The 23,332-nt window shown below is 50.8% G+C and overlaps 1 protein-coding gene across 1 annotated transcript in view; it reads right to left on the reverse strand.

The window, feature by feature from the left end:
* The window catches only part of SLC4A11 (solute carrier family 4 member 11), a 1,943,806-nt gene that overhangs the window by 559,129 nt on the left and 1,361,345 nt on the right, over nucleotides 1-23,332 (reverse strand). Inside the window, exon 11 of the mRNA XM_078678714.1 lies at nucleotides 6,902-7,027. Coding sequence (XP_078534840.1) covers nucleotides 6,902-7,027 — 126 coding nt within the window. The remainder of the gene's footprint in view (nucleotides 1-6,901; nucleotides 7,028-23,332) is intronic.

The raw sequence follows: 23,332 nt of genomic DNA on the forward strand, positions 1-23,332 counted from the left end.
ATAACACTTGTGTGGTGTCCTTTCACTGGGTGTTCAAGGGGTAATGTGATGGTAAAACAGCTGGCTTAACACGCCCTCTAGAGTCTTAGCCTTAGACTGCTCGTATCCATGCTACTAGGATAGCTGGTCTATAAGGTTGACATACAACCAATCATCAATAAGGGTTGTTTGGACTGATATATAGTGATCACTAGAATAGTGAACACTGCACATCAGGCCAACTTCTCACACATACCTTTTAAGGATTTTAAATGCCAGGCAAAGAACCTTGAATTTAATCCTTTGGGGTATGGGGAGCCAATGGAGCAAGTGCAGAGATTTAGAAACCGAACACCTCCTTTGCAGACCAACCACCACTCTGGCTGCAGCATTTTGAACTCGCTGCAGCCGGGTGAGTTCAGCCTGATTGACCCCTGCTAACAGCGAGCTGGCATAATCCAGCCGGGACAGCACTGATGCTTGAACCACCAGTTGCCTGGTTGATGCATCAAAAAATTTAAGAATGGGTCTGAGCCCTCTAATGATGCCATAGCAAGAAGCTGCCACCTTCTTGGTATGGCAGATGAAACCGAGTCTCGGGTCCAGCCACACCCCTAGATTTTTTATCTCCGATGCTGGGAGAGGGGTCACACCTAATTCAGAGGGCCACCACTTGTCACCCCACAAGGCCACCTGCTTACCGATCACCATAACCTCAGTCTTCTTGGTATTTAACTGGAGACAGTTGGAATTCATCCAGTTAGCCACTGCTCGTAACCCGTCACAGAACCTGGGAGCCTCCACATCTGAGTCCCCACTCAGCGTGACCGCCAGCTGCGTGTCATCAGCATACGAGACCATTGTCAAGCCCCATTGCTTGACGACAGCAGCCAGCGGCCTCACGTAGAGATTGAAAAGAGTGGGACTCAGCGATGATCCCTGTGGGACCCCCAGGGTTAACGGGTAAGATTTAGATTTGCCGGGCGGAATCGCAACCTGGAATGATCTTTCCGTCAGGAAGGATCGAAACCAGCATAAGGCGGAGCCCGTGACACCCACTTCCTCAAGTCGCTGCAGCAGGATCCTGTGCGAGACCGTGTCGAACGCAGCACTAAGATCTAATAGCAGAAGTGCCGCCGTCCGACCCGCATCAAGCACCGACCGCAGATGCTCGACCATAGAAAGTAGGGCCGTCTCCGTACTATGGCCCGGGCGGAATCCGTTCTGCGTAGGGTCCAGAATGTTAGTCCTAGAGAGATGATCTGTAAGGATGCCGTTCACATGGGCCTCAGCGATTTTCGTGGCCCAAGGAAGCAAGGAAATGGGGCGGTAGTTCTCGGGTTTAAGGGGGTCAAGGGTAGCCTTCTTCAAAATAGGTGCGACTACGGCCTGCTTCCACCTAATGGGAACAATCCCAGATGAAAGTGACAGATTGATCAATGAAAGCACCGGAGTACGGCATAGCGGCGCCATGATCTTAAGCTGAGCCGGTTTCATCGGATCTGCCGGAGATCCTGACTTAATTTTAAGGCTTAACGAATCAAAAGCCTCCATAGACACAGAGGGCAAAATAGTAAGGCACTCACTGTCACTAAGCACACAGCTGACCCGATCAGGAGGAGAGGAGGCCATCACGAAATTCCGATAGATGGCATGAACTTTCTCAAGAAAAAAGGAGGCCAAAGTCTCACAATGCGGATCTGAGCATATCTCCACCGCTGTAGTCCTCTTGGCCATTAGGTCCTTTAATACCTTAAAAATGAGTTTCGTAGGATTTACACTATTCTGAAACTCTTGAGCATAAAAAGCTGCTCGTGTCCTACACACCGCCCTATGGTAGATTTTCGTTTTAGCAAGATAACTTGCTTTCAATACAGGACCAAACGATTTTCTCCATAGTCTCTCAGCCTGTCTACAGGCTCTTTTGAGAGACGCCAAAGCACCATCATACCATGGGCTTGGCTCTTTTGGACGGCACTTGGACCATGACACAGGGATCAGCAGGTCCAGAGCCCGGGAGATCCACTCACAAAAGGAGTCGTATCCGTGGTCAACATCAGTAAGAGGGCCCAACGGTGTCTCCTCTAACAGCTGATAAAAATCCTCCAGATGAAGTTTATTCCAATGCCGTTTAGGAACTATTCTATCATGAGATGTAAAAAGGGGTTCCATCCTAGGGCATATCGCTTTCACCAACATATGGTCTGTCCAGTTGTGTCAGTTTTAGATGGCCAGCCAGGGGTGGCATAATACATGCTTCAGCCCCTGGTAGGCCTCTGGGTACACCTATGCCCTGGGTACCTAAGGTACACTGTACAGGGACTGATAGGGTGGCCCAGTACCAATTGGTAAATGCACCTAACGTACATGGTTGTCAATTTAGAGAGAGAACAGCGAGGCTGTGGGTCTGATTAGCAGGCCCACAGCCAGGGAAAGTCGTAAACCAGTGAAGCAAAAAGCAAAAATCTGGGGTGACCATAGGATTGCAGACCCCACTCTCCTACACAGACATCCTAATGAGTCATGCCAAGGGAGCAAGAAACTTGCACCTGGGTAGGCATTGCCACCGCACCCGGGAAAGGGGGGTAGACTGGGGGCGACGGCACAGGCTCTGCCGGAGCCTCTGGAGTGGCAACATCCGCACCCTCAGCCGCATGCCAGTGCGGGGGTGGCACCGACCGCACCCTCAGCCGCGACGGGCGAAAGGAAGTTGAAGAGCGAAGATGCTTCTTCAACTTCTTCTTGGAATGCTTCGACTTACCTGACCCGGAGTGTGAAGACTTAGATCCAGAAGAATGATGGTGACGACTCTGCGACCGGTCCCTCGACCTCCCACGGGACCGGGACCTTGAGCGGCACGGAGCGGACTATTGGAATTCAAGCAACTCCAGCAAAGTCTTCGGCGCCATGGCCCGGCAGTCAGGGCACGACTTGGGGTCGTGCCCCAGGCAGTAGAGACACACACAGTATGGATCCGTCACTGACATCATGCGGTGACAGTCTCCACAGTTTTTGAACCCGGGCATCCCCACGACACCAGGAGTCGATCGACTCGAAAAGATAAGGTAAAGGGCCTCAAAAAAACGCAGTCAAAAAGTGACTGGGGGTACTTGCTCTTCCAGGATCTGCGCTTGCTGCCGCGGAAAAAGAAACAACTGACGTCAGCGCATGTGGGTGCGTCTAAGTATCTCAGACGAAGTCATCTCGGCGCCAACGGCGCATGCGAAGCCGCACGATGACGCCTACCGATGCGCAGGGGGATCCAGTCTGGCGTCTGGGGGTAATTCTAAGGTACGTATTACCTCTGGGTCGTGGTGCATGCCCAAGCACCACATACACAAAATGTGGGTCTGGGGACGACATCTCCTGGGTGCACGACCCGCAGGGTTTAAAGCCATAAGGCATAGATGGCACACTGTTCTCGATGAGAAGTTGAGGAAGGAGGCCAAAAACAGAGGTACGCCTCATTGGATTGACGTTGTAGAGTGTAAAATGAAGAAACTGACATGAGTGCATTGGTGGTGGCTTATATGGACTCAGTTGACGTCATGTCCGGAGACTACATCAGTATGGAGTGGCACGATGCCCTTCACCGGTGTGCAAAGGTATTGCTGGGAACGTTTTCCGGATCCAGTCTGGCGCTTGAGGAGAATTCACAAGGTAAGCAATCTGCGGCTAGATGTCTCCATCAGATATTCATATACAATTGACCACACTTTCAGACCAATAATGATGGAGGAGGAGTTACTGCATTTTCATGATTTTTTAATTTTTTTACATTTACATTTTTGCCATTACATTATTTTTAAAACTGTCACGAACCACTAAGTACAAGAAGCCAATGCCCAAACAAAATATACTGTAGTGACTACATCATATTAAACAATGTGCCATCGTAATGGGATTTAGAGACATGTCAGTGTTCCATATGCAGGTTTTTAAGAAAGGGAGCCTGTATCACAATGTTGCTACTCAAGATGTCGAATGTTCTACGAGATTGGCCTTATGTCAGTTTATACTATGTGGATGTCTATGTCTGAGTTATCTAAGATAGATCCTGTAGGAAGGTAGATCCCTGACTATGGTTGCCCCCAACTTTTTGCCTGGTGTTTTGCTGGATTTCTGACTTAGTTGACCTGGGGCCCTGCTATTCAGGACCCCAGGCCTACTGCTCTCTCTGTAAAATGGATTCCATGTACCTTAGGTACATATCTAATTGGATACTGAGTCACCTTATCAGTCCCTGTACAGTGTACCTTAGTTACCCAGGGCATAGGTGTACCCAGGGCCTACCAGGGGCTGCAGCATGTATTATGCCACCCCAGGCTGGCCATCCAAATCTGACACAACTGGCTGCACGACAGCTGGGGCAAGGTGGTGTAAACACCCCTTGCTTTAGATATAGTATTCCTATATCTAACCCTAAAAATGGACACATATATTCCTATCAGTCACTCCTATGGCAGGCCTTATCAATCCTGAAGACAGAGTGCTTGGAATAATGTGAAATGGTGCTCTGGCATGAGCTGAGCCCGTTTGCAGCTTGCGGAACCAAGTCCTAATAGCTGTGCCATGATAACGCATACCATATACTCTTAAGTGCATTATAATCCTCGCGGTTATATGCCAACTCTGGTATCGCTTTATCAAAACATGTCGAGTAAGGTGTCATACGAATTGGAATACTAACCCCTCGCCTATTCTGGCGATGGGGTTAGCATTCCACCCTTCTAGAGGGACACGACATGTATGTAACCTGTAACCCCGGTTAAAGTCAGACATAGCCTCAGCTCCACAAGATGGATGCTGCCACCGAGACACAAGTCTGCCCTCCTGCTGCTGGGAGTCCTCCCAGCACAGGAGGCAAGGACAAAGGGTTTCCTGCCAGGGGCGGTGCCAGCACCGTCCCAGACAGGATTTTGTGTATCCTAGGTAGGCAGGGCTTTAGAGGAAGGTGACTGCAAGTGGCACCCCGGTGCTCACTGTGCATAGGCCGGCTTGCACCAGTTCCAGGGGCACTCCAGCCCCTGATCTGGGGAAAGCCCGCCAAAGGAGAGGGGTGTAACCACCCCCCTCCTAGTCCCACCCATAGGGCAGGACTTAGTCGCGTGCCAGCCCCCTTTTGCAGGATAAAGGTAGGAGCAGGCCCCCTTCCAAATTAGATAATCTTTGAATCCTGAAACTACTTTCCACGAAAGGAACTAAAGACTTCTTCCTAAGATTTCTCCCTTGTGACTAAGGAGTAGTCACCCTGCAGCAGCAGGCACCAACCAAGCATCGCGGTCTGCTGTAAGTCTCCTCACCGGATCAAGACTGCCCAGCTCGACGAGAACCGGCTTCCCTGGCACCTCTGACCTCTACCTGCATCATCAGCCCAGCTGTGATTCGTGGGTGTGACGAGACCTCGAGGGACCGGCCATCTTCCAAGACTGCACGACGCTTGACCAGCACGACTCCCGAGTGACCCTCGACCGAGTGCTTTGGGGTAAGAGAAGCCCCAACCCTGAGCAGCTCCAGCACCGAAGTTCAGCTCCCCTGCATCCACGAGATCTGCGTGGGGCCCTTCTGCTCTTTGCTGCTCACCGCGTTGTCCAGGTCGCTTGCCCGTTGGCTAGTGGCCCTCTGACGACGAATTTCGACGACAAACACCGCTGGTCTGGTTGCTCCAGACTGGCCCTTGCTCCCCTCCAACAGAGGAGCACCCCGGACCCTCCTGGTCCACTCCAGACGCCATTTTAAGTCCACCGCGTGGGCTTGCATTTGCCAAGACTTGTTGCCCCAATCCTGGGTCCAGCGACGTCGACAGCAGATATCTTCGTGGGACAGCTCGCACCTCCATCCTGGTCGCCGACAACGCCTCCTGGTCCGAGAGACTGCAGAGCCCAGCAGCGCCCACTCACCTGGTTGAGGTGACTTCGCCCGGTGCCACTCTGGTGCCCACCTAAATCACTGGCTAGTGATTCAGAACTTGGTCCCCTCTGCTTACAGGTCTTCCTCTTCCCCGATCCAGGCTTGGATCCCCAAGAACTTCTTCACTGGTCGCCTGCCAGCAACTTCTTTCTTCAGGCTCCTGGTTCATCAACGAAGAAACCCGACGACATTTGAACCCTATGCAGCCGCAGCCCCTGGGCTAGGTAAACCGAGTACTCCAGTGCTCCAGCGTAGACCAACTCTCTAAGTGTCTAGATCCACTTTCGTTTTTGACCTACCTAGTCGGGTTCGCCCGAAAACACTAACTTTGCTTTTACTGGCCTCCATAGACTTTTTCCCGCCTTACGCGTGGGAGTTCCCACTCTGCACACGACGTCCCTAGGCCTCCTGCTCGTAATCTAAAGGTTCAGTAGTCCAGTCCTAGCGCTTCTAAAGCCTATGAGAATAGTACTTACCTGCTAGTAATTTCGCATTCCACTTGTTTAGTATATGGTTTTTCGTGCCCCTCGGGCATTTGTGTAAATTGTGCGACTTAAAGTATTTTCGTAAGAGTTTTGTTGTGTGCTTAGCTCCCTGACTCAAAGAGTTCAGGGTAGACTTGTTATAAATAAATATCTGTTTATTTTCATAACAACTTGTGTGGTGTCCTTTCACTTGGTGTTCAAGGGGTAAATGTGATGGTAAAACAGCTGGCTTAACACGCCCTCTAGAGTTTAGCCTAAAGACTGCACGTGTCCATGCTACTAGGATAGCTGGTCTATCAGGTTGACTTACAACCAGACATCAATAAGGGTTGTTTGGACTGATACAAAGTGTTCACTAGAATAGTGAACATTATATATCAGGCCAACTTCTCACAGATCCAAGGCATGTGTGCCATCATTGGACACTCCAGAGTAGAGGTCACACACACCTAGCTTTCAGACTATAAAATTGGCATAACAAAACGTTGATGCAAGATATTTTCATGAACTTGAATAAATATTCTTACCGATAGCACCATTAGTGCTCTCATCATTAAGGGAACCAAATGCAATACAAGGCAAGAGACAGGCAAAATATAGAAAAATCATTGTTGTGATGTACTTTCCAATGGCCTTGTTATGTCCAATAATACCTAAGGAAAAAGGAAAAAAACAGGAAAAGGTCATTAAACAGGAGAAATTAATCAACAATCCCAATTATTTACCTCCTAGGTATACTAGAGTACACAGAACCAGAGGTCATCTTTTCAATATACGGTAAGGGCATTGCTATCTACAGAAGTAACATGGATATTTTCTGAAAGTAAACTGAAAACTTTTTTTATTAGAAACTGAAAAAATTGTCGATTTTATGTTGGTGCTCGTGATAGCAGCATTAAATCAAATGTGGTGGTGTGTGTATAGAAAGGAAAATGCTACTTACCAGTATGCATCTGTTCTTGGCATGTAGAGCTGCAGAGTCCTACACTTAGCAATAGATCAGCACCTGGTGTTGGGCTCGGATGATTGCAGGTTGTCTTCTTGGAAGAAGCCTTTGTAGTCACGAGATAGGTGACTCCTCCCTTGGACAATACTGCGCATGGTCGACTCCCTCCTGAGATTGTTTTTCGCCATGATGGGAAATGATGGAGTTAGTAGAAGTAAAGAGAAATGATGTCCATGCATGTGCATCTAAGTAAGATGAGTACTGGAACAGATACAAATCCCGGGGAGGCGTGAGGGCGTGTAGGACTCTGCAGCTCTACATGCCAAGAACAGAGGCATACTGGTAAGTAGCATTTTGCGTTCGAGGCATATGAGCTGCAGATCCTACACTTAGCAACGATTGTGCAGCAGTGTCTCCCCTAGCGGTGGTCGCTTGTATCCGTTGCAGCATACTGAAAAAGTGTTTTAAGGACAGCTTGGCCCACTGCAGCTTGCTGCTTGGCTTGCACATCAACACAATAGTGTTTAGTGAAGGTGTGTATTGTATACCATGTTGCTGCCTTGCATATGTCCTCTAGTGGAATGTTTCCTAAGAAAGCCATAGAAGGTCCTAGTTTGCGAGTGAAGTGCGCTCTAGGAGGAACTGTTAGTGTATGTTTAGCTTTTTGATAGCATATTTGAATACACTTTACAATCCATCTGGCAATTCCTCCTTTAGAGATGGGATTGCCTTTGTGTGGGGGAGAGAAAGATACAAATAGTTGTTTTGTCTTTCTGAAGGATGTAGTCCTGTCTGTGTAGTATAGTAGAGCTCGTCTAACATCTAAGGTGTGAAGAGCCCTTTCTGCAACAGAGTCCGGTTTTTGAAAAAACACTGGTAACTCTACTGATTGGTTAAGGTGAAAAGGAGTAATCACTTTTGGTAGGAATTTAGGATTGGGTCTAAGAACCACTTTGTTAGGATGTATTTGAAAAAATGGTTCTTCTATTGTGAATGCTTGTATTTCACTAACTCTTCTGAGAGAGGTGATGGCAACAAGGAAGGCAGTTTTCCATATAAGGAATTGCAGTTCACACTTATGAGGAGGCTCAAAAGGGGGACCCATGAGTCTTGTAAGGACCACATTTAGGTTCCATACTGGAGCAGGTGGTAACATAGGTGGGATTATTCTTTTTAATCCTTCCATAAATGCTTTTATTGCAGGTACTCTAAAGAGAGATAGATGTTGCCTATTTTGTAAATATGCTGCAATTGCTGCTAGATGCAGGTGTGTAAAAGGTAGCAAATTATATTTTGGATGGAAACATCCAGTGGATCAATGTGATTATTGTTACAGTATATTGCAAATCTTTTCCACTTAGCAGCATAACATGCTCTGGTAGCGGGTCATCTAGCTTCTCTAATTATATTCATACAGTCTGGTGGTGAATTTAAGTAACCAAACTCTAGGACTTCAGAAGCCAGATCGCCAAATTCAGTTGGCTTGGTTCTGGGTGCCTTATTTCTCCATGGTTATGTGTTAACAGGGATGGTGTGAGCCGTAATTTCTGATGTGGAACCAGTGAGATCTAGTAGCGTGGTCAACCACAGCTGACGTGCCCATGTGGGGGCCACTAGTATTAGTTTGAGAGACTGTAGGTGAAGAGGTGTGGCGCCGCGGCTAGGGCGACTGACTCCGGAATCTGGGGATCACGGTTCGATCCCCGGGGCCGGCGGCAGATTAGCCCAGCACCATGTGACTCTGGGCAATAGCTTGCTTAATCTTCCAGACGGCCCGCAGCGCCTAGAGACCCTTGCGGGCGATTGTGCTCTTTACAAATATGGATTTATTATTATTGTTACTGTTGTCTGAGTTTGTGTACTACTAGCGGAATGAGTGGGAGAGGTGGAAAAGCGTACGCAAATCTGCCTGACCAGTTCATCCATATTGCATTCCCCTCCGACCGTGGGTGTGGGAACCTGGTGGCGAAGGTTGGGCATTTTGCATTTTAATGCGTGGAAAACATGTCTATCTGTGGATGCCCCCACATTTGGAAGAATGGTTGTAGAACTTGTGGGTGCAACTCCCATTCGTGAATCTGTTGTGACTGACGACTCAACAGATCTGCTATCTGGTTGTGAATTCCTGGAAGGTGTTCTACTGTGAGGTGTATGTTTTGAGGGATGGCCCATCTCCAAATGTTCTGTGCAAGCTGGGACAGTTGCAGAGAGTGTGTCCCCCCTGTTTTTGTATATAGTACATGGCTGTCATATTGTCCGTCCGGACTAGGACAGCTTTGTTCTTTATTTGTACTTGAAAAGTTTTGAGTGCTAGGAAAATTGCTAGCAACTCCAAATGGGTGATGTGGAACTGTTTCTGTTGATTGTTCCACTGACGTTGTGTGGTATAATGCAAGAGATGGTTTCCCCATCCTGTGAGGGATGCATCTGTCGTGAGCACTATCTGTGGAACAGGATCTAGGAACGGCCGTCCCTTTGTTAAGTTTTTGGTGTTCCACCACTGCAGAGAGCGATATGTACGGCTGTCTACCAACACCAGGTTTGTGAGCTGACCTTGAGCCAGATTCCACTGATGTGCCAGACATTCCTGTAGTGGGCGCATTTGCAGTCTTGCATGAGGAACTATAAAGATGCAAAACGCCATCATGCCTATTAGTTTCATGAACACTCTGGCTTGGAGAGAGTGCTGGCATGGAAAAATGGAGACTACGGTCTGAATGCTTTGAATCCTGGCTTGACTGGGATACGCTAGAGCTGTAGATGTGTCTATGGTAGCTCCTAGATATTGATGACCGTGCGAAGGCTCTAGGTGCGACTTGGTGTAGTTTATCGTAAACCCTAAGTCGTGCAGTGTTTGAATTGTTTGTTTTGTGTGTTGTACACACTGTTTTAACGATCTTGCTTTTATGAGCCAGTCGTCTAGGTAAGGGAAGACATGTATTTGTTGTCTTCTGAGATGTGCTGCTACTACTGCTAAGCACTTTGTAAACACTCGTGGTGCTGTTGTGACCCCAAATGGAAGGACTTTGAACTGGTAGTGTTGTCCTTGTATGACAAACCTTAGATACCTCCGGTGTGCAGGATGTATATGTAGGAAGGTTGATCCCTGACTATGGTTGCCCCCAACTTTTTGCCTGGTGTTTTGCTGGTTTTCTGACTTAGTTGACCCGAGGCCCTGCTATTCAGGACCTCAGGCCCACTGCTCTCTCTGTAAAATGGATTCCATGTACCTTAGGTACATATCTAAATTGGATACTGAGCCACCTTATCAGTCCCTGTACAGTGTACCTTAGGTACCCAGGGCATAGGTGTACCCAGGGCCTACCAGGGGCTGCAGCATGTATTATGCCACCCCTGGCTGGCCATCCAAATCTGACACAACTGGCTGCTTGACAGCTGGGGCAAGGTGGTGTAATCACCCTTTGCTTTAGATATAGTATACCTATATCTAACCCTAAAAATGGACACACAGATCTCCTATCAGTCACTCCTATGGCAGGCCTTAACAATCCTGAAGGCAGAGTGCTTGGAATCGTGTGAGATGGTGCTCTGGCATGAGCTGAGCCTGTCTGCGGCTTTCGGGATCCATCCCTTAGCCGTTTCCATGATATCGCATACCATATACTCTTAAGTGCATTATAATCCTCGCGGTTATGTGCCAACTCTGGTATCGCTTTATCAAAACATGTCGAGTAAGGTGTCATACGAATTGGAATACTAACCCCTCGCCAATTCTGGCGACGGGGTTAGCATTCCACCCTTCTAGAGGGACACGACATGTATGTAACCCCTAACCCCGGTTAAAGTCAGACAGAGCCTTAGCATCCACAAAATGGATGCTGCCACCGAGACACAAGTCTGCCCTCCTGCTGCTGGGAGTCCTCCCAGAGCAGGAGATAAGGACAAAGGGTTTCCTGCCAGGGGCGGTGCCAGCACCGTCCCAGACAGGGTTTTGTGTATTGTAGGTAGGCAGGGCTTTAGAGGAAGGTGACTGCAAGTAGCACCCCGGTGCTCACTATGCATAGGCCGGCTTGAACCAGTTCCAGGGTCACTCCAGACCCTGTGCTGGGGAAAAGCCCGCCAAGGAAGTGGGTGTAACCACCCCCCTCCTAGTCCCACCCATAGGGCAGGACTTAGTCGCGTGCCAGCCCCTTTTTACAGGATAAAGGTAGAGACTGGCCCCCTTCCAAATCAGATCATCTTTGAATCCTGAAACTACTTTCTGCGAAAGGAACTCAAGACTTCTTCCTAAGATTTCTCCCTTGTGACTAAGGAGTAGTCACCCTGCATCCGCAGGCACCATCTAAGAACACTGCGGTCTGCTGCAAGTCCTTCCTCTGGAATCCGACTGCCCAGCTCGACGAGAACCGGCTTCCCTGGCACCTCTGACCTCTACCCACCTCTACAGCCCAGCTGAGAACCGTGGGTGCGACGAGACCTCAAGGGACCGGCCATCTGCAAGACTGCACGACTTCTTTCCAGCAAGCCCGCCGAGTAATCTACTGGTGAGTGCTTTGGGGTCCGAGAAGCCCCGACTCTGAGCAGCTCCAGCTCCGAAGTGCAGCCCCCCAGCATCTCCACGATCTGCGTGGGGCCCTTCTGCTTTCCGCTGCTCACCGCGTTGTTTGGCTACTAGCCCGTTGGCTTGTGGCCTTCCTGACGACGCCCGACGACATTTCTGCTGCTGGTCTGGTTGCTCCAGACTGGCCCTTGCTCCCTTCCCGAAGAGGAGCACCCCGGACCCTCCTGGTCCACTCAAGACGCCATTTTGAGTCCACCGCGTGGGCTTGAATTAGCCAAGGCTTGTTGCCCAATCCTGGGTAACTTCGACGCCAACGACTTCATCCATCGTGGGACAGCTCGCACCTCCATCCTGGTCGCCGACAACGCCTCCTGGTCCGAGAGACTGCAGAGCCCAGCAGCGCCCACTCACCTGACTGCGGTGACTTCGCCCGGTGCCATCCTGGTGCCCACTTAATCACTGGCTAGTGATTCAAGAACTTGGTCCCCTCTGCTTTCAGGTTTTCTTCTTCCTTGATCCAGGCTTGGATCCATCGAACTTTCCTTCACTGGTCGCCTGCCAGCAACTTCTTCCTTCCAGGCTCCTGGTCCGGCAACGAGATCCCCGACGTCTTTTCAGACCTATGCAGCTGCAGCCCCTGGGCTAGGTAACTTCGGCACTCCGGTGTCCCAGCATAGCCTCACTACCCAAGGGTCAGGATCCACTGTCGTTTTCTCCCTACCAGGTCGGGTTCGCCCGTGAACACTAACTTTGTGAATTCTAGCTTCCATAGACTTTGTCCCGCATCCCGCGTGAGAGTGCACACTCTGCACCCGAGTCCCCTAGGCCTCCTAGTAGTAATCTAACGATTCCCTAGTCCAGTCCTAGCGATTCCAAAGCCTATTAGAACTGTTACTTACCTGCTAGTAATTCGCATTCCACTTTTAGCGTATATGGTTTTTCGTGCCCCTCGGGCATTTGTGTAACGTGCTAACTTAAAAGTATTTTCGTAAGAGTTTTGTTGTGTGCCTAGCACCCTGTCCTCATAAAGAGTACAGGGTTGTTGTGATTCTAATAAATACACTGTTTATTTTCATAACACTTGTGTGGTGTCCTTTCACTGGGTGTTCAAGGGGTAATGTGATGGTAAAACAGCTGGCTTAACACGCCCTCTAGAGTCTTAGCCTTAGACTGCTCGTATCCATGCTACTAGGATAGCTGGTCTATAAGGTTGACTTACAACCAATCATCAATAAGGGTTGTTTGGACTGATATATAGTGATCACTAGAATAGTGAACACTGCACATCAGGCCAACTTCCCACATTGGTGAGCAGCGGTTGGGATTTGAGCTTGCTGTTGTTTTACCACACATGCCCTAAGAATATCTTGTGAAAGATCACATAAGTACTAAAGGTACATATAACTTAGCTTAGAATACTCTGAGTTCTACTGAACCAGCTGTTGTAGCTCCTAGGGCCTAGCACACCCTAAACTACAACTCTAGCAAGGGATCAGTAGGCAAACATATAGTGTAGGTAAGTGCACCACTTACACCTCACTAGAAAAGCATGTCGACTCAGGGGGACTCTACTGAGACTCCCCTGGTCAGCTTTGACCCTCCACAGGTCACTTCACGATATGCAGCTCTCAATTTTCAGGAGATGAGGCAACTCTGTGTCTCCAGGAAACTGAAGCAGGGGTCTAACCCCACCCTTCCCTTTCTGATAGGTCTCTTAGAGACATATGATGCCAGAAAGCTCTCTCAGTTACATGAGAGCATGCCAGCCTTAGAGGGAACCTCTGGGGATCCAGACCTCCCCAACACTGATTCAGCAGTTGAGGAGGAGGATCAGGAGGTACTCTCTGGGGATGAGGTAGACAAAGGTCTTGAGGTAGTCAGAAGGCTAACTAGGACCAACTTAGACTTACTTGGGCTAGGATCTGGGGGCCCCCCAGTACTAACCCGAAGTGGGCCTAACCTTGGAGTTAGGAGAGATAGATCTCTTTCTAGGGACTCCAATAGATCTCTGCACTCTAATGCCTCTTCTCAGGGGAGAAGGAATCCTCCACAGAGGAGATTTACTTCCCCTCAGAGAAAGGAGCATGAAGCTAGGATGAGACAAGCTGAACTGAGGATTGAAAGGGAAGAAATTGCCCTGGCCAAAGAGAAGCTTGCCCTGGCAAGAGAGCAGCAGATGAGTGGGCTAGCTCCCACTGGTGGCAGCAATCTCCCAAGAGATAGAGAGAAGGGTTTAGATACTAAACACCTGACTAAAATAGTGCCCCCCTTTAAGCAAGGGGATGACATCCAGAAATGGATGGCTGCTCTGGAGAGGGCCTGCACTGTGCAGTGCATTCCCCAGAGTCAGTGGGCAGCTATACTGTGGCTCTCCTTTGATGGTAAAGGTAGAGATAAGCTCCTCACTACAAGAGTGGAGGATGCTAACAATTACCAGGTCCTGAAAAATGCACTGGTTGATGGGTTTGGTTTAACCACTGAGCAGTACAGGTTGCTGTTCAGAGACACCCAGAAAACTCAGTCTCAGGACTGGTCTGACTTTGTTGATTGTGCCACTAAGGCTCTGGAAGGCTGGCTACTGGGTAGTAAGGTTACTGATTTCAAGGGATTGTATAATCTAATTATGAGAGAGCAAGTCTTAAATAATTGTCAGAACCAGTTATTACACCAGCACCTGGTAGACTCTGATCTGACCTCTCCACAAGAATTGGGTAAGAGGGCAGACAAATGGGTCAGAACCAGGATTAGGCCCAAGAACCAAGGTGGTGACCAGAAAAAGGAATCAACCAAGCCTCAAGAGAAGGGTGGGAATAAATCTTCAGATCAAACCACACCAGGGCCCCAAAAGTCCTCTGAGGGGGGTGGGTCCCAGAATCCTTCCAACAATCAGAAGAAACCTTATTGTTATCCCTGTAAACAGGTGGGTCATTTAAAAACTGACAGCAGTTGCCCCAAGAATAACAATAAGGAAAACATACCCCCAAGTAACATTCCCAAACCTCCTGTTACTACTAGTAGTAATCCCCCAGGTGGTGGGAGTGCCCCCAAGAATTTGGGTGCATTTACTTTGGGAGTTCCTGGGGACTCTGGCCTAACCAGGTCCCCAAACTTAGATACTCTTGTCTGTGAGACTGGCATGGGGTTTGCCAACTTCACAACTTGTCCCAACACTTTGGGCAAGTACAGACAGGAGCCCCTCATCAATGGTATAAAAGTTGAGGCCTATAGAGATACAGGGGCTAGCATCACTATGGTGACTGAGAGTCTAGTCCCCTCAAGGCAACTTTTACCTGGTGCCACATACCAGGTGACCAATATTGATGGAGTACAGAGAGATCATCCCATGGCAGTGGTCAATCTCAGCTGGGGAGGTGTCACTGGCCACAAGAGAGTGGCAGTGTCACCAAACTTGCCTGTAGATTGCCTACTGGGGAATGATTTAGAGCTCTCAGCCTGGGCTGAAGTAGAGCAAGAAACCCATTCTAGAATGGTAAACATCCATGGTAAGGTTAGTGGGGCAGTGGTAGCCACAGCCCCAGTCCAAGATATCCTCCCTGAACAGGTCAGGAGGGTTGTGCCAGTCACAACCCAATCTCAGACAACTTCCTTCCCAGAACAGGTTGTCAAGGCTGTCATGGTAACAGCCCACACCCAAACTGAGCCCCCTCCTGAAAAGGTTGGGAGAGTTGTGATGGCCACAGCTCAAACTCAGACAGATGATAGTGTTGTGAAGCCTGAAACTATGGATCACTCCACTCAGACAGAGAGCATTGAGGAGGAAGAGAAATCTCCCTCCCACCAGACTTTAGGAACAGATCAGCCTCCTCAGGGAACTGATCTGACCCCTTGTGAAGCAACTGCCACAGAGGTAGTCAGGCCTAGCCTGGCAGAACCCCTGATGTCAGTGGACCCTTCCAAGGTGGGACCCAGTCTGGAGCAGGTAACCTGCCCCTCTCTACCCTGCCTCAGTCAGCCCAGGGCTGTAGAGGTCAGGGAGGCCAGTGTTGGACCCCAAAGGGCCCCCTGTCCAAAAGAATTTCCCAATCAGCAGATTAAGGGCACTGAAGCTAGTAGTCCTAGCCAAGTGAAAATAAAACACACTCCTGAGGGATCCCGCTTAAAATTAGTTAGGGACCTCCCACAGATGGACACTGTTGGGCACAGCCAAACTTGGGACCTGAGGGCCCCAGACCTGACCTGTCCCTCCAGTAAGCCAAACAGAGGGACCCAACCTCCAGCTGTAGGTAGCCAGAGGTTGACCCTGAGAGCCCAAAACAACTCAGTCTTGGAAAGAAAGGCCTCTATGGTGGATGATGATTGGAGGAAGCTGAGCCCAAAGTTAGTGGAGCCTCACTTCAGTACTCCATTTCAGCACCAGCCTTTTTCTTTGACAAAACACACCACAGGTAGAGATTCCCTATGGTGGAGACCCTCAGACACCCTTAGGGTGAGGGATTGCTTAGTGGACCATGACATAGGGGGTAACCATGCCAGTGCTGGTACTTCCTTAAAGGGCCACTTAGGCAATATAGGCTTACCTGGACAAGGATAGCCTTATCTCCTTTCGTTTGGGGGGGGGTTATGTAGGAAGGTTGATCCCTGACTATGGTTGCCCCCAACTTTTTGCCTGGTGTTTTGCTGGTTTTCTGACTTAGTTGACCCGAGGCCCTGCTATTCAGGACCTCAGGCCCACTGCTCTCTCTGTAAAATGGATTCCATGTACCTTAGGTACATATCTAAATTGGATACTGAGCCACCTTATCAGTCCCTGTACAGTGTACCTTAGGTACCCAGGGCATAGGTGTACCCAGGGCCTACCAGGGGCTGCAGCATGTATTATGCCACCCCTGGCTGGCCATCCAAATCTGACACAACTGGCTGCTTGACAGCTGGGGCAAGGTGGTGTAATCACCCTTTGCTTTAGATATAGTATACCTATATCTAACCCTAAAAATGGACACACAGATCTCCTATCAGTCACTCCTATGGCAGGCCTTAACAATCCTGAAGGCAGAGTGCTTGGAATCGTGTGAGATGGTGCTCTGGCATGAGCTGAGCCTGTCTGCGGCTTTCGGGATCCATCCCTTAGCCGTTTCCATGATATCGCATACCATATACTCTTAAGTGCATTATAATCCTCGCGGTTATGTGCCAACTCTGGTATCGCTTTATCAAAACATGTCGAGTAAGGTGTCATACGAATTGGAATACTAACCCCTCGCCAATTCTGGCGACGGGGTTAGCATTCCACCCTTCTAGAGGGACACGACATGTATGTAACCCCTAACCCCGGTTAAAGTCAGACAGAGCCTTAGCATCCACAAAATGGATGCTGCCACCGAGACACAAGTCTGCCCTCCTGCTGCTGGGAGTCCTCCCAGAGCAGGAGATAAGGACAAAGGGTTTCCTGCCAGGGGCGGTGCCAGCACCGTCCCAGACAGGGTTTTGTGTATTGTAGGTAGGCAGGGCTTTAGAGGAAGGTGACTGCAAGTAGCACCCCGGTGCTCACTATGCATAGGCCGGCTTGAACCAGTTCCAGGGTCACTCCAGACCCTGTGCTGGGGAAAAGCCCGCCAAGGAAGTGGGTGTAACCACCCCCCTCCTAGTCCCACCCATAGGGCAGGACTTAGTCGCGTGCCAGCCCCTTTTTACAGGATAAAGGTAGAGACTGGCCCCCTTCCAAATCAGATCATCTTTGAATCCTGAAACTACTTTCTGCGAAAGGAACTCAAGACTTCTTCCTAAGATTTCTCCCTTGTGACTAAGGAGTAGTCACCCTGCATCCGCAGGCACCATCTAAGAACACTGCGGTCTGCTGCAAGTCCTTCCTCTGGAATCCGACTGCCCAGCTCGACGAGAACCGGCTTCCCTGGCACCTCTGACCTCTACCCACCTCTACAGCCCAGCTGAGAACCGTGGGTGCGACGAGACCTCAAGGGACCGGCCATCTGCAAGACTGCACGACTTCTTTCCAGCAAGCCCGCCGAGTAATCTACTGGTGAGTGCTTTGGGGTCCGAGAAGCCCCGACTCTGAGCAGCTCCAGCTCCGAAGTGCAGCCCCCCAGCATCTCCACGATCTGCGTGGGGCCCTTCTGCTTTCCGCTGCTCACCGCGTTGTTTGGCTACTAGCCCGTTGGCTTGTGGCCTTCCTGACGACGCCCGACGACATTTCTGCTGCTGGTCTGGTTGCTCCAGACTGGCCCTTGCTCCCTTCCCGAAGAGGAGCACCCCGGACCCTCCTGGTCCACTCAAGACGCCATTTTGAGTCCACCGCGTGGGCTTGAATTAGCCAAGGCTTGTTGCCCAATCCTGGGTAACTTCGACGCCAACGACTTCATCCATCGTGGGACAGCTCGCACCTCCATCCTGGTCGCCGACAACGCCTCCTGGTCCGAGAGACTGCAGAGCCCAGCAGCGCCCACTCACCTGACTGCGGTGACTTCGCCCGGTGCCATCCTGGTGCCCACTTAATCACTGGCTAGTGATTCAAGAACTTGGTCCCCTCTGCTTTCAGGTTTTCTTCTTCCTTGATCCAGGCTTGGATCCATCGAACTTTCCTTCACTGGTCGCCTGCCAGCAACTTCTTCCTTCCAGGCTCCTGGTCCGGCAACGAGATCCCCGACGTCTTTTCAGACCTATGCAGCTGCAGCCCCTGGGCTAGGTAACTTCGGCACTCCGGTGTCCCAGCATAGCCTCACTACCCAAGGGTCAGGATCCACTGTCGTTTTCTCCCTACCAGGTCGGGTTCGCCCGTGAACACTAACTTTGTGAATTCTAGCTTCCATAGACTTTGTCCCGCATCCCGCGTGAGAGTGCACACTCTGCACCCGAGTCCCCTAGGCCTCCTAGTAGTAATCTAACGATTCCCTAGTCCAGTCCTAGCGATTCCAAAGCCTATTAGAACTGTTACTTACCTGCTAGTAATTCGCATTCCACTTTTAGCGTATATGGTTTTTCGTGCCCCTCGGGCATTTGTGTAACGTGCTAACTTAAAAGTATTTTCGTAAGAGTTTTGTTGTGTGCCTAGCACCCTGTCCTCATAAAGAGTACAGGGTTGTTGTGATTCTAATAAATACACTGTTTATTTTCATAACACTTGTGTGGTGTCCTTTCACTGGGTGTTCAAGGGGTAATGTGATGGTAAAACAGCTGGCTTAACACGCCCTCTAGAGTCTTAGCCTTAGACTGCTCGTATCCATGCTACTAGGATAGCTGGTCTATAAGGTTGACTTACAACCAATCATCAATAAGGGTTGTTTGGACTGATATATAGTGATCACTAGAATAGTGAACACTGCACATCAGGCCAACTTCTCACAGTATAGGAACGTGAAAATAGGCGTCCTTTAGGTCTAGTGTGGACAGAAAGTCTCCCTGTTGTAGTAATGGGAGTACTTGTTGTAAAGTGATCATGTGAAAATGATCCGATTGTATGTAGTGGTTGAGCGGCCTGAGGTCGAGAATTGGTCTCAGTGTCCCATCCTTTTTGGGAATTAGGAAGTACAGGGAGTAAACTCCTGTTCCTTGTTCCTCTAAAGGAACTACTTGAATAGCATCTTTTTGTAGGAGTGCTAGAACTTCCTGTTTTAGCAGAGTTATGTGTTCGCGGGACATTGTACGCTGCCTGGGTGGTATGTTTGGGGGGGTTGCTGTGAGTTCTAGGCAGTAGCCATGTTGGATAATTTGTCTTACCCACCTGTCTGTTGTGATGGAGTTCCAGACAGGTAGGACCTGTGAAAGTCTGCCCCCCACAGGAGTGGAATGCTGTAGGGGAGGCAGAGGTAAAGTCACTGTTTGGGAGTGGAAGAGGAGCAGTTGTTACTACCTCTACCTCTTCCCTTATTGTTGTTGCCTCTGTATCCTCCTCTAAAGTAGCCTTTGTTAGAGGAGGTTTGTGTGTTTGTCTTAAAAGATGATGTGGTCTCTGTGCCGGTTTGCTTTGAGCCTCCTCTATAGAAGGAACAGCGAAAAGAACTTCTATTCTGGGTGGCTTGTAATGCACCCATAGATTAAGCCGTGTCCGTGTCTTTCTTCATCTTCTCTAGTGTGTTATCTACCTCCGGCCCGAACAACTGGTTCTGATTAAAGGGCTGGTTTAGGATGGTAGTCTGTACCTCTGGTTTACAACCTGAAATGCGTAAACATGCATGATGTCTTAGAATCACTCTAGTATTGACTGCTCTGGATGCTGTGTCAGCTACATCTAGTGCGCATTTAATTGAGGCATTAGATATTAGTTTGCCTTCTTGTAAGAGCTCTGCTGCCTGATCTTTGTATTGATCTGGGAGATGTTCCATTAATTTTTCTAGTTGGTCGTAGTGAGCCCTGTCATAACGTGAAAGTAAGGCTTGTGTGTTCGCTATGCGCCATGTTTGTTGCTTGTGCAGCAATCCTTTTCCCTGACGCATCAATAATTTTTGATTCCTTGTCAGGCGGGGGCGTGTCACCAGAAGTTTGGGAGTTGGCTCTTTTACGTGCGTTTAACACTACCAACGAGTCTAGTTGCAGATGTCCCTTGATATAGACCGGATCAGCTGGTGCTGGTCTATACTTTTTTCTATTCTGGGATAAAGGCACCCTACATCTTACTGGATCTTTAAAAATGTCCGCAGCATGTTTAATGACTCCTTTGATCATGGGTAATATTTGAGTAGACCTTTGTGACTGCTCAAATGTGTCTAGTAAGAAATCCTCCTCAATGGTGACCCTTGACCCGGTCACTCCACCACCGCACGGCCCCCGTGTGCCCGGATTCTGCTGCCGCTGCCTGCTTGGCCCTCTTGCTGCCGCCTCTCCTTAGGGCCCCTGCTCTCCAGGCTTGCCCTCGCTCTCCAGGCTTGCACCGTTCTCCAGGCTTGCCCTGATCTCCAGGCTTGCCCTCGCTCTCCCCGGCTCCGCTTTCCCGCTCTTCCCCCCCTCTGCTCCCCGTCGCTGCTCTCCTGCGGCCCCGCCCCCCTCTCCTGTCTCCCGCTCCCGCCTACCAGCTGCTCCTCCCTCTCACTTCCCCATAAATGGCGGGGTCGCGCGTACGTGCAGCGGCCACGCGCAGTGGGCGTGCCAAAGGCAAGCCCGTCTACGCCCATCCACGCCTGGACCGCACCCAGCGCCAGGAACCCTGGTCCTCAACGATGCCAGCCCACCAGATGGACCTACGACGCCGCCACCCTCCACGCACTCAACGCCGGCCGGAACCCCGCCTGCTACCGGGCCACCCCGAAACGCACCCACGGACCCTTCACCTGCCAAGCCTGCCAATTCACCTGCCTCCGAACCTGCACCGCACCCGCCAAGCCGAGCACCAGTAACAACCACCTCAAGTGCATCCTGCTCAACACCCACTCCGTCCACAGGCACGCCGTCGAACTCTGGAACCTCCTCGACCCAACATCACCAGACGTCGCCTTCCTCACAGAAACCTGGATGAACGCCTCCTCAGCCCCCGACATAGCCATCCCGGATGGCTACAAGATCACCCGGAGGGACCGCGTCAACCAAACCGGAGGAGGCATCGCCATCGTCCACAGAAACACCATCCGCATCACGACCAACTCAGACTACACCCTCACCGCCGCCGAGCACCTTCACTTCCAGATACACACCGACCCCAAGACCAACCTCAGAGGCACTCTAATCTACAGACCCCTGGGACCACGCACACAATTCAGCGAAGCCATCGCAGACTTTATCAGTCCACACGCCCTCACCTCATCAGACTACATCCTCCTAGGGGACCTCAACTTCCACCTAGAGAACAACAAGGACTGCAACACCGCCGCCCTGCTGGACCACCTCGCCAACCTCGGACTCAAGCAACTGGTGAACACCCCCCTACGCCGGCCACACGCTTGACCCCGTCTTCTCCTCCAGCAAGCACATCTCCTTCAGCCACTCCTCCGGACTGCACTGGACATATCACAGCTGCGTCCACTTCAACTTCAGGAGAACCACGACCCACCACCACCCGCAGCAGGCCCCCCGAAGAAACTGGAGCAAGATCACCGCCGACCAGCTCACCACCGCCCTCAGCCAGAACCCACCCACCAACACCACAGACCCCAGCAAAGCAGCCCGCAACCTCACACAGTGGCTCACCACCTGCGCCGGCGACCTCGCACCACTGAAGAACCCTCCCAGCAGATCCGGCAGCAGGAAAGCCTCGTGGTTCACCAACGACCTCAAAAACTTCAAGAAAACCTGCCGCACCCTCGAGAAAGCCTGGTGCCACGACTAGACAACAGAAAACATGACAGCCCTCAAGAACGCCACCCGCAAACACGACCAGCTGATCCACACCACCAAACGGACAACATTCAAAGAACGACTGGACAACAACACCCACAACAGCAAGGAACTCTTCAGCATCTTTGAAGAGCTCTCCAACCCCAGCGCCTGCAACAACGATATCACACCCTCGCAAGACCTCTGCGACTCACTCGCCTCGTTCTTCCACCGAAAGATCGCCGACATACACAACAGCTTCGGCGCACAGACCACGCACCCAACCACCGAACCAACGCCCCCCCAACACAACCCTCTGCACCTGGACCCTTGTCAGCACCGAAGACACCACCCGCCTGATGAACACCATCCACTCCGGCTCCCCAACCGACCCCTGCCCACACCACATCTTCAACAAAGCAGACTCCGTCATCGCACCCCAGCTCCGGAACATCATCAACAGCTCCTTCGCATCCGCCACCTTCCCGAAGAGTTGGAAACATGCAGAGCTGAGCGCCCTCCTGAAGAAACCCACCGCGGACCCCACGGACCTCAAGAACTTCCGCCCCATCTCGCTCCTCCCCTTTCCAGCCAAAGTCATCGAGAAGACCGTCAACAGACAACTCTCCGCCTTCCTCGAGACCAACGGATCCCTCGACCCATCACAGTCCGGTTTCCGAGCAAACCACAGCACCGAGACCGCTCTCATCGCAGCTACCGACAACATCAGATCCCTGCTCGACAACGGGGAAACTGCTGCCCTCATCCTCCTAGACCTCTCCGCAGCCTTCGACACCGTATGCCACCGCACCCTGATCCAGCGCCTCAGCAAGACCGGAATCCAAGGAGCGGCCCTGGAGTGGATCATCTCGTTCCTCGCCGGAAGAACCCAGAGAGTCCGCCTCCCCCCATTGTGATCCGAGGCCACCGAAGTCATCTACGGCGTCCCGCAAGGATCCTCACTCATTCCCACCCTCTTCAACGTCTACATGAGCCCTCTCGCTGCCATCGCACGCCAACACAACCGTAACATCATCTCCTACGCCGACACCCAGCTGATCCTCTCCCTCACCAACGACCCCGCCACCACCAAAGCCAGTCTCCAGGAAGGAATGAAAGACGTCGCGGAATGGATGAAGATCAGCCGTCTGAAACTGAACTCAGACAAGACGGAAGTCCTCATCCTCGGACCATCCCCTTGGGACGACTCCTGGTGGCCCCCTGCACTGGGCACCACACCCAAGCCAACGGACCATGCACGCAACCTTGGCT

Source organism: Lissotriton helveticus, chromosome 2_2 (assembly GCF_964261635.1).
Source record: "Lissotriton helveticus chromosome 2_2, aLisHel1.1, whole genome shotgun sequence".
Classification (NCBI taxonomy): Eukaryota; Metazoa; Chordata; class Amphibia; order Caudata; family Salamandridae; genus Lissotriton; species Lissotriton helveticus.